This window comes from Saimiri boliviensis, chromosome 6 (assembly GCF_048565385.1).
Source record: "Saimiri boliviensis isolate mSaiBol1 chromosome 6, mSaiBol1.pri, whole genome shotgun sequence".
Lineage (NCBI taxonomy): Eukaryota > Metazoa > Chordata > Mammalia > Primates > Cebidae > Saimiri > Saimiri boliviensis.
The window spans coordinates 73,956,512-73,968,761 of record NC_133454.1 but is presented as its reverse complement, the minus strand read 5'-3'; the positions used below and the strand labels follow the sequence as shown (position 1 = coordinate 73,968,761).

Genomic DNA, 12,250 nt, shown 5'->3' with positions numbered 1-12,250 from the left:
TTCTCTTGCTAAGTATTTAGACCCTCCTTCCTTTCTCTCCAAGCACATTTTCTATGTTCTTCCTCTATTCTAGCACTTGTGACACTGTATAGAGTGCACTTGCTATGGGAGTCAACCTGCAGGTTGTTCATGGACACAGACTATGTCTTTCACATCTCTGCACCCCAGCCCACTTGCCCAACCTCTCAAGATAAGCAACCAACTATCAGTCCTAATAGGGGATACTCCTCCTATAGCAGGAGAGCAAACTCTAATGACAACAGGAAGTCTCAATAGGTTCAACTTCCCCCTCTTGTAAATGCTTCCAGATGGACTGTGACCCCACAAGAGCTATTTCTGACCTGATTCCTGGAGCCCCTATGCCTGGAACAGCCTGTTCAATAGAAAGAGGAGAGCTTCCTGAAGATTAAAATTCTTTGGAAAATTATTTATAAAATGGGCTGAGCTGATAGGTAGGACTGCCAACTGCCATAACCATCTCAGGAAGTAATTTGTGAAATAACTCCAAGACCTTTATACATCTTCCACAGCAACTGAGATGGTTATACAACACCCTGTGGCTGTCTTCTTGCCTTTAATCAAGCCTTGGGAAATTGTCCTCCTTCACTAGGCAGAAATCTATAATGACTTCTCACTGCTTAAAACTATATACTGGCCGGGCGTGGTGGCTCAAGCCTGTAATCCCAGCACTTTGGGAGGCTGAGGCGGGTGGATCACGAGGTCAAGAGATCGAGACCATCCTGATCAACATGGTGAAACCCCGTCTCTACTAAAAACACAAAAAATTAGCTGGGCATGGTGGCACGTGCCTATAATCCCAGCTACTAAGGAGGCTGAGGCAGGAGAATTGCCTGAACCCAGGAGGCAGAGGTTGCGGTGAGCCGAGATCGTGCCATTGCACTCCAGCCTGGGTAACAAGAGCGAAACTCCGTCTCAAAAAAATAAAATAAAATAAAATAAAAACTATATACCAAATTTAAAAAAAACTATATACCACAGTGATTAGGAACAAGGACTGTGAACACTTATTACCTGGGCCTGAATCCCCACTTCTACCTACCATTTATTAGCCATGTGAATTTGGGCAAATTATTTAAGTTCTCTAGGCCCCAGTTTTCCCATCTTTCAAACAGTAAAATAATAATACCTACTCTCACAGAGTTGGTACAAAGATTAAATAAGCTAATCTAAATAAACTACTAATAAAATTAAATAAGCTTAGCATTAAAAATGTAAAGAATAGTACCTGGCATGTGGTAAGTACTTAAATAAATTATATATTTAGTTCCAAACATATTCAGGTTCCAAGTCCTTCTGTTATTCATAGCCTGAGATGTGACTGTCATTCATAGCCTGAGATGTGATATGTTGCCCTGTCCCATTTCACATTCCATAATCCACCAGCTCTCAATCCTTTAACTTCTGACCATTATTTATGATCCTTTACCTCTATCCACAACACCAATTGCCATCTGCCCAGCTCCACCTTTTGGCAATGCTACCTTCGGCTGCCAAGGAATTAACGCCTTCAGTAGAGTCTCACAGGTGGTATCATGCCTAAGAGCAGTACAGGATACCATCTTCTCCTGAGCATTCTATTCCCTATGCCAGGGGTCCCCAAGCCCCAAGCTGCAGACCATACCAGTCCATGGCCTGTTAGGAACCAGGCCACACAGAAGGAGGTGAGCGGCAGGCAAGCGAGCATTACTGCCTGAACTCTGCCTCCTGTCATATAAGTGGCAGCATTAGATTCTCACAGGAGCGCAAACCCTATTGAGAACTGCACATGTGTGGAATTTACACATGTGCTCCTTATAAGAATGTAATGCATGATGATCTGAAATGGAACAGTTTCGTCCCAAAATCATCCCCACTCCCAACCCTGGTCGATGGAAAAATTGTGTTTCATGAAACCGGTCCCTGGTGCCAAAAAGGTTGGAGACCGCTGCCCTATGCTAATTCCTATCTTCACTCAGGTCATTTTCACAATCTAAATGCCTCCCTGAGCTTCTGCAGTATATAAACTTTAAACAGAGTTTTAAGGACTAGTTAAGACACACCAACCCAGGAAGCTACAGTAACTTATAAAAACATCTGCCTTCCCTTAACTACTAAAGTACCAATCTATAACTTACACTTCCACACTCACATCTAATCATCTCTATTAGATTAAGTTCCATGAGGCAGTGTCTGGTTTTCCATCACTACATCCCCATTACCCCAGAACAAAAAAAGTTTAAGAAATGTTGGGGGCCAGCCCCAGTGGCTCATACCTGTAATCCCAGCACTTTGGGAGGCCAAGGCGGGAAGATTGCTTGAGTTCACGATTTTGAGACCAGCCTGGGCAATGTGGCAAAACCCCATCTCTATAAAAAACACAAAAATTAGCTGTGCATGGTGGCACATGCCTGTAGTCCCTGTTACTCAGGAGGCTGGAGCCTGGGGCCAGGCTGGTCTCGAACTCCTGACCTTAAGTGATCACCTGAGCCCAGGAGGTCAAGGCTGCAGTGAGCCATGACTGCACTCCAGCCTGGGCACAGAGCAAGACGCTATCTCAAAAGAAAAAATGAAGGCAGGCCGGGCACGGTGGCTCAAGCCTGTAATCCCAGCACTTTGGGAGGCCGAGGCGGGTGGATCACGAGGTCAAGAGATCGAGACCATCCTGGTCAACATGGTGAAACCCCGTCTCTACTAAAGATACAAAAATTAGCTGGTGGCCTGGTGGCACGTGCCTGTAATCCCAGCTACTCATGAGGCTGAGGCAGGAGAATTGCCTGAACCCAGGAGGCAGAGGTTGCAGTGAACTGAGATTGCGCCATTGCACTCCAGCCTGGGTAACAAGAGCGAAACTCCATCTCAAAAAAAAAAAAAAAAAGAAAGAAAAAGAAAAAATGAAGGCTTAGGCCAACAATAAATGCCCAATTAGCTAAATCTCCTACCACTGAGTCTGAGATATAACCAGGGACTGGTGGATTAACCAAGATCTCTAGCTTTCTACAACAACATGGAGAAAATCATATTAGCAATCTCATAAGGCTGTTGTGAACATAAAGATTAATCTATGTTGAACACTTACGAGATTTTCTGATACATAATAAGCTCTCATTAAGCATCTCATTTTCTTTTTGAAAAGGAGCCATGGAGGTACCTTGTCAGCTAAAGGATAGCTAGTCATACTACTCCTCCAAGTCATACTAATAAAGAAGCAGGGTGCCACACTGTGTTCATTTACCTAATCGTATTCTGTGAAACACTGATACCTTATAAAATGTCAATAGGTGTTTTTTGCTGGGCAAGGGGGCTCACACCTGTAATCCCAGCACTTTGGGAGGCTGAAGTGGGCAGATCACGAGGTCAAGAGATTGAGACCATCCTGGCCAACATGGTGAAACCACGTCTCTACTAAAATACAAAAATTAGCTGGGTGTGGTGATGCGTGCCTGTAGTCCCAGCTACTCGGGAGGCTGAGGCAGGAGAATTGCTTGAACCCAGGAGGCGGAAGTTGCAGTGAGCCAATATTGCGCCACTGCACTCCAGCCTGGCACCTGGCAACAGGACAAGACTCTGTTTAAAAAAAAAAAAAAAAAAAAAAGTCAATAGGTTTTTTTTGAGGATTAAAAAAAAGATTACATGTTCAGAAAAATGTGGGAAATCCTGCATACTTTTCCTTATCATATTAAAGCCTCCTAGCTTTTCCTAGCTTGATCTCAAAGATCTTTTACTGAGTAACAATAATAATGCCATTTCACGTGATACTGACATTCTGAAGAACACTTGTTATGTTATTTTATGTTACGTTATTTTCTTTTGAGGCAGAGTTTCGCTCTGTCATCCAGGCTGGAGTGCAGTGGTGTGATCTTGGCTCACTGCAGCCTCCACCTACCAGGTTCAAGTGATTCTCCTGCCTCAGCCTCCCGAGTAGCTGGGACTATAGGTGTGCGCAACCATGCCTGGCTAATTTTTGTATTTTTAATAGAGACAGGGTTTCCCCATGTTGGCCAGGGCTGGTCTCAAACTCCGGACCTTAAGTGATCTGACTGCCTCAGTCTCCCAAAGTGCTGGGATTACAGGTGAAAGCCACTGTGCCTAGCCAGAACACTTATTATATTTTAAACCAATGCACTGGGCCAGGCACAGTAGCTCATGCCTGTAATTCCAACATTTTGGGAAGCCAAGGTGGGAAGATTTCTTGAGTCCAGGAATTCAAGACCAGCTTAAGCAACATAGTGAGAAGCCATCTCTACAAAAAATAAAAATATTAGCCAGGCATGGTGGGATGTGCCTGTAGTCCCAGCTACTTGGGAGGCTGAGGTGGGAGGATTGCTTGCACCTAGGAGACTGCAGTGAGCTGTGATCGCACCCCCACGCTCTAGCCTAGGCAACAGAGGGAGAGACTCTGTCTTGGGGGAAAAAAAAAAAAAAGAACTGTACAAATATATAAAAGTACTGCTATTCCACAGTTGCCCAGTCTAGACAGGACCCTAAAGTGGTAAAGAATACCAGGACTACTGAAATTACATTATTTTCTCCACCACAATAAGCTTGGAGGAAGAGGAAAGAAATAGACCAGTTTTCCAGGAGGCCAGCTTTCAGCTGACCCGATGAAAAGGCAGCAGAAGAAAGAGGAGCCTTTATCAGGTAGCATTTCCAGGGGCTCACCAGAGATGGCTTTAGGGAACTCAAGCCAGATTTAGTTGTCATGAGATACAAAGTAACTTGACAGCTGCCCTCCTGGAAACAATTAACTTGGTAGTTTTTACTTTGACAGAACCTTAGCCCTGAAAGAAATACTTTGAAATCACTCTAGACAAAACCTCCACTTTATTGACAATAACAGCCCTAAGAGAGCCTACCTAGCTTCATTTGTCCCAACTTGAGCAGGACATGGTAGAAACATAGATTAGATAGTGATAGCTATAATGGTTAACACTTAATGAAAGCTTATGCATCAAGCAAGCTGCTAGATATTCAACATAGATTATCTGATCTTAATCTTCACACAGCTCTACGAGATTGATTTTACAATAATTTCCATGTCATAGATGAGGAAGCAGGCATAGAGAGGTTAAGTAACTTGCCCAAAGTACTATAGCTAGCATATAATATTAGAGTGATGAGACCCAGGCAAGCTGACCCTAGGGCCCATGCTCTTTATTACAAGACAAGCTAAGGTACCAACTTTTGTGGGAAGACTTCAATGATAATTTCTCCCACCACCAATGATTGGGGGGCCCCCTAAACTCCCATTGCCCCATGTCTCTATCTATCCCTATGCACCACTGCCTCTGTCATAGCAGTATCACCAAATTACACATTCTATGAGGGAAGAAATCACTAAATTTTGTGCTTCCTTGCATCCCTTGTACCCACCTAGTGTTGCATCTGCAGCTCAATCAAAATGTTTCAGAATAAACAACTATCGAGAAATACAGTATAATGATGAAAAGACATGGGTTCTGAAGTCAAATAGACTTAGATCTGAATCCAGGCTCAGCCACTTCTTAGCTCTATGATCGTGAGTAAGTCAACCACTCTGAAGCTCAGCTTCCCTATCATTAAAATAGAGATTTAAAAAAATTTTTTTGAAACTTGGCTGAGTCTTAAAAAAAAAAGAAGAAAATTACCACAAAATGTGTGAAAACTAAACTAAGCACCTTATACATTGCCTAGTACACAAAACAATTTTATTTCCCATTTTCCTCCTTTCCCCTCATGTCACATATAATGGAAGAGCACTATTCCAGGAATCCAGAGTCTCATTAGCCATATAAACTTAGTTAAGTGCATCTCCTTTCTGGGCTTTAATTTCTTCATCTACAACTTGCAGGACTGTTGGTTTGAAACTAAATAAAATGTGGGTAACTGACCAAAAAGTACTACATGGATGAAAGGAATTTCTGTCATTCCACCTATCCAGCTTTTAAAATCAGCCCGGAGCTACACTGCATAGAAATGTCTTGAAGCTCAAGGAAGAAGACCAATCTCTCAGAGGTCTAAAAGCTACAAAGAGAAGGAGTATTTGCACTGTCACTAGGAGAAGGAGCCAGTCCCACCAAGAAGCTGAGATACTGCCAAGTGGTTTTGCTCCAGGAGTCCCTAGCTAATTAAGGCCTTGCTCCCCTGCCCTGTTTGCCTGTGACCTCCACAAAGGCTAGAGAACACCAAGTGCTCCACAGCAGTTCTTCTCTTGGCCAGAGTCACATATAGTATTGCTGGCCAAGGATCAGCCAAAGCTATTGCTAAGAGGTTCCTGCCCTTGGCCTTCCTTAGAACAGGGTTGGCCAGGTGCGGTGGTTCATGCCTGTAATCCCAACATTTTGGGAGGCTGAAGCAGGCAGATCACCTGAAGTCAGGAGTTTGAGACCAGCCTGGCCAACATGGCAAAACCCTGTCTCTACTTTTAAAAATCCAAAAAAATTGTATTTTTGTATCTAACAGCATGGTGGTGAGTGCCTGTAATCCCAGCTATTTGGGAGGCTGAGGCAGGAGAAGCACTTGAACTTAGGAGGCAGAGGTTGCAGTGAGCCGAGATTGTGCCACTGCACTCCAGCCTAGGCAACAAATTGAGACCCTGTCTCAAAAAAACAACAAAAAAAAAGAACAGGGTCAAAAAGAAGGAGCTCTTGATTCTTTGTCCTGAGGTTATCAGCTCATGATTCCTAGGAATCAGCCCTAAATACAGCTACCAGAACCCTGATCCTGGAATATGCCAGATGTGACTCAACTAAAGCCTGATCAGCCAGGCCCTTCGGACAACTGAAAGAGACCCTGAAGGCTGTGGAATAAGGGATAAGGAAAAGGGGCCCATGCTCTGCTAAGAGTGTCTAGTCTTAGATGTTTCCAAGGATACTTTTTGGGCTCCTCTTCAGGCTGCATAGGCCCCAGGGACTTAACCACTTCCTCTGCTCATTAAAGCAGAACCCCCACTCAACCCCTTGGGACTCCCTCCCTCAAGCGCCTGGCTCTAGGGTAAGACAGTCCACCCATCTCACCCTTCAAAAGTTAAAACATGTGGGCTCTTTTTGTTGTAAGAGTTTAACTGTCAAGTTGAGAAAGAACATAAGCCAAAAACAACAAATATGAGGAAGTAAAAAAAGTTGAAAACATATTACAAGTTAGTCACAGTCACTGTCCCCACTTCATAGTTCCTGGTTCCTGTCATAATTGGTGCTGTCAGAGAACAGCTACAATACAATAGTTTTCAAGACTTATTTTTAAAGAACGGAAACCTATTTTTCAAATATAGTTCAAATTGGCCAGGCATGGTAGCTCACACCTGTAATGCCAGCACTTTGGGAAGCGGGCAGATCACTTGAGCTCAGGAATTCAAGACCAGCCTGGGCAACATGGCAAAACCCCATCTCTACAACAAATACGTTAAAGTCTAAAATGCTTTAGACTTTAAAGCAACAAAGATCAAAAGAGGCAAAGAAGGACATTACATAACGGTAAAAGGATCAATGCAACAAAAAGAGTTAACGATCCTAAATATATACACACCCAATATAGGAACACCCAGATACATAGGACTTATAAAGAGACTTGGACTCCCACACAGTAATAGTGGGAGACTTCAACATCAATATTAGACAGATCAACGAGACAGAAAATTAACAACGATAAGCAGGACCTGAACTCAGATCCGGAACAAGTAAACTTAATAAACATTTATAGAACTCTCCACTTTAAATACACAAAATATACACTCTTATCAGCACCACATCACACCTACTTACAGGTTTAAATGAACTATTGGTTGGCTGCTTGTTTGTTATTTTCTTCCCTCATATTTTCCTGTCTCTATTATTAAGCACAATTATTGGTATAAAAGAGGTTTTCAATACCCATTTTTAGACTGCATTCTAGCCTGGGCAATAAAGCAACACTCCCGTTCTCTTTCCCTCTTCCTCTTCCTCTTTCTTCCTCTCCTTCATTCTTTTTTCTTTCTCTCTTTCTTTTTTTCAAAAAAAAACTGGATAATGGTAATTATTATTTATGTAAGGGTATGGTGAGAACTAAACACACATGCACACACTCACACACACACACACACACTCTCTCTCTCATACACATACACTCACACATACATTCCCCCACCCCCACATCCCACAGGGCCTGGGCACATAGTGGGTGTTCACATAGCTGTAATTTTTCTTCACAGGTAAAAGAGCACTAACTGACAACTTCTCTGAGTAAGGCAAATCCCTTCGCCCTTCACTTCTGGAAGCTTCTAGATGAAGTCTGATGGACAAATAACCACCAGTGTGTCTGGGCCCGGCCCATCTCCCAGTTCAACTCCAAATCATGTCTCCTTTCCTGACATCCTGCAGTACTTTGCATATCGCATTGGTTGAAGTGCAAAGAAATCCTTCCCGCTGACATAGAGAATGGTAAATCTCTTACGTGAGATTTGGAAGCTTATTAATCCTCAGTAAGGAATGGGGAAAGGGAGGGATAGCTATGATACCTTCTCATATTTTATTTCTTACTTTGAACAATATTTTAATATAACAAAAAAACAAATGCCTTTCTGTGAGTTCCTAGAATTCCTCACAGCCCTTTAGTTTTCCCATCCATAAGGGTTTTACAGTAATAATAAAGAACAAACTTGTCCTCACCAAAGAGATCTTCCCCTTGCTTAAACTTTAAGGCACATTTAATTGAGAACTCGCTATTTGCCAAGCCAGGAAGAAATGTGCTGAGTTACCCGAGCCTCTGAAAAAAAAAAAAAAAATACAAAAGTTAGCTGGGCATGGTGGTATGCGCCTGTAGTCCCAGCTACCAGGGAGGCTAAGGTGGGGGGATGGCTTGATCCCAGGAGGTGGAGGCTGCAGTGAGCCAAGACCACTGCATTGCAGCCTGGGTGACAAAGCCAGACCTCAGACCCTGTCTCGCACCATTGCATTCTAGCCTGGGTGACAGAGCCAGATCTCAGACCCTGTCTCAAAACAAAAGAAACAAACAAAAACATTATATATGGAATACATTTTAAATTAAATCTAATTAGGAGCCCCAATATATAAGTAGGTCTCCAAAGAAATAATGGATTCAGATAATAAATATCAATGGTTCCGAAAATAATCAGGCAAAAAGCTCATAGAAAATATTCTAATGCACTTAAGCCCACTCATTAATTTTAACTTCATAAAAAGAGAGAATCAGATATGATTGAACATTCTTTGGGGGGAAAAAACCACCTGAATCTGACCAAATCTTAGGATCTGACTACCAATTTACAGAAAATACAGGGGACATAGGAATGTTTTAAATAACAATACAGGGAGGCAATCAGCAAAATCCAGAAATCAGGGAACTCTATAGGACAAATGACCCAGTTTCTTCAATACAAAATTACAATTAAAAAAAAAAAAAGTAGGAGGAAACTACGGATTAGATGAGACTCAAGAGTCAGGCATGGTGGCTCACATCTATAATCCAAACACTTTGTGAGGCCAAGGTGGGAGGACTGCTCAGTCTAGGAGCTTCAGACCAGCCTGGGCAAAACAGTGAGATTTTATCTCTACAATGTTAAAATTAGGCCAGGCGAGGTGTCTCACACCTGTCATCAGCACTTTGGGAGGCCACTTGAGCTCGAGTTTAAGACCAGCCTGGGCAACATGGCAAAATCCCATCTCTACAAAAAAAAAAAAACAAGAAAAAACTTTAAAACTTTTAAAAATTAGCTGAGCATGGTGGCATGCACCTGCAGTCCCAGCTACTAGGGAGACGGAAGTAGGAGGATTGCTTAAGCTAGAAAGTCAAGGTTGCAGTGAGCCATGATAGTGCCACTGCACTCCAGCCTGGGTGACGGAGTGAGATTTTAGCTTTAAAAAAGAGAGAAGAAACAAGAGGAGAGGAGGAAAAGGAAGAAGAAGAAGAAGAAGAGGAGGAGGAGGAGAACAGAAGAAGCAGCAGCAGCAGCAGCAGCAGCCATCGGAGGAGGAGGAGGAGGCAGCAGCAGCTCAAGATTTAGATTAATCAACATGATGTAGACCTTATTTGGATATTGATATTGACCCCATCTCTACAAAAAATAAATATTAACTGGGTGTGACAGTATACACCCATAATCTCAGCTACTTAGGAAGCTAAGGCAGGAGAATCACTTGAACCCAGGAGGCAGAGGTTGCAGTGAGCTGAGATTGCAGCACTGCCCTCCAACCGGGGTGACTGGGAGACAGAGCAAGACTCCATCTCAAAAAACATACAAAAAAAAAATGTTGACCCAGATTTTAACCAACCATATATAATCATCAGCCATATACAAATAATATTGCTAATAAGCAAGAAAGTGGAAGTAAACATATAGACATTCAAGCACCAGGCTCTGCTACCAGTTGCTTATTTTGGCTATGTACCTGTGTCCAAGGTCATTCACTCACTGGGTAAGTTTATGTCCTATGATTCCATCAACTGCCAGTCCAAGAACTAATCAGCATGAGCAAACTAGTATTCACACAAAACTGGTACAATTGAAACCAAAATCAAAGACACTTTTATTGTAGTTAAATGTACAATTTCCATTAGGCTTGCTAAAATACTGAAAGCAATTTAAAATCATTTATTCATTCAAAAACAAATATTTACTAAGCATCCCTGTCCATCCATGCTGGCTAACCACCAGGGACAAAATAAATAACACATAATAGCCTCAGGGAATTCATACAAACATACCCCTATATTGCTTTCATGGATCCCAAAGATTCTGAAGACCTTGAGCCAACAAAATTGGGAGAGTGCTGAAAGGGATGACATTTTTATTCCCTTATAAACAAACAACTTATCAAAAGGCAGCCTGCCAGGCGCAGTGGCTCACGCCTGTAATCCCAGCACTTTGGGACACAGAAGGGGGCAGATGATCTGAGGTCAGGAGTTTGAGACCAGCGTGGCCAACATGGTGAAATCCCATCTCTACTAAAAATACAAAAAATTAGCTGGGTGTGGAGGTGGGTGCCTGTAATCCCAGCTACTTGGGAGGCTGAGGCAGCAGAATTGCTTGAACCTGGGAAAAGGAGGTTGCAGTGAGCTGAGATCACACCATTGCACTCCAGCCTGGCAGACAAGGGTGAGACTGAGTCCAAAAAAAAAAGCAACCTGTTCTACAAAGAACCTGTCAAAATTACAGCCCTACCATTTGGGGAGGACGAGGTGGGTGGATTGCTTGAGCTCAGGAGCTCAATACCAGCCTGCAAGATGCCAAAACGCATCTCTATAAAAAATAGAAAACAAAGTACAGCCCTACCATGGACATACAAGCTGCCCCACTGCTAGAAAATCAAGAAAAAATTTCTAAGATCAAGGTCTTTGTCTACAATTCAACAAACGTTTACTGAATTTCTATTTTGTCCTTGGACACCCTGCTAGACAAGAGATTGGCAAACTGAGGCCCTCAGGACAAATCTAGCCCAACACCTTGTTTTTGTAAATAAAGTTTTATTAGACACAGCTGCACATGTCCATTTAAATATTATCTATGGCTGTTTTCCTGCTACAACTTGCTATACAGCCCATCAAGCCTAAAATATTTACTATCCGGCCCCCCACAGAAAATGGTTGCTCATCTCTATGCTATACTCTAGAAAGATGCAGAAATGTATCTTGATCTAGGTAGTGGTTTGGTTACACAGGTAAATACATTGGTAAAAATTCACCAAGCATTTAATTCATTTTATTGTATGTATGCCACAACTCAATACTTCTTTTTTTAATAAAATAAAGAGTAATAAGTCCCTGTCTTCTAGCAATTTAAAATCTGGTGGGAGGATATCAAAGTAAATAATTAAAATATAATGGTGAGCCAGTGGCTCACGCCTATAATCCTAGCACTTTGAGAGGCCAAGGCAGGCAGATCACCTGAAGTCAGAAGTTTGAGAGCAGCCTGGCCAACATGGCAAAACCCTGTCTCTACTAAAAATACAAAAATTATCAGGGTGTAGTGGCATGCACCTGTAATAGTCCCAGCTACTTGGGAAGCTGAGGCAGAAGAATCACTTGAACCCAGGAGGTGGAGGTTGCAGTGAGCCGAAATGGTGCCACTGTACTCCAGCCTGGGCAACAGAGCGAGACTCCATCTCAAAAAAAAAAAAAAAAAAAAAAAAAAAAAAAAAAAACGAAAAATAAAAATTTTTTTAATTTAAAAAAAAAATAGGCTTTGGAATTAGAACATGAAATTTCTAATTAGGTTTAAGTCCCACTTGCACCAAAAAATCAGCTGGGTGTGGTGGTGCACACCTGTAATCCCAGGTGGTAC

General features: G+C 42.4%; 1 protein-coding gene across 9 annotated transcripts in view; it reads right to left on the bottom strand.

Annotated features, from left to right (window-relative positions):
* The window catches only part of STIM1 (stromal interaction molecule 1), a 244,747-nt gene that overhangs the window by 192,192 nt on the left and 40,305 nt on the right, over window positions 1–12,250 (bottom strand). For 5 of the 9 annotated variants that reach the window (XM_074401005.1, XM_074401006.1, XM_074401007.1 and 2 more), the window contains exon 2: window positions 2,274–2,366. The exons of the other annotated variants lie outside the window; for them this stretch is intronic. In XM_074401005.1, the coding sequence (XP_074257106.1) occupies window positions 2,274–2,366 (93 nt within the window). The remainder of the gene's footprint in view (window positions 1–2,273; window positions 2,367–12,250) is intronic. 9 annotated transcript variants of the gene reach the window in all.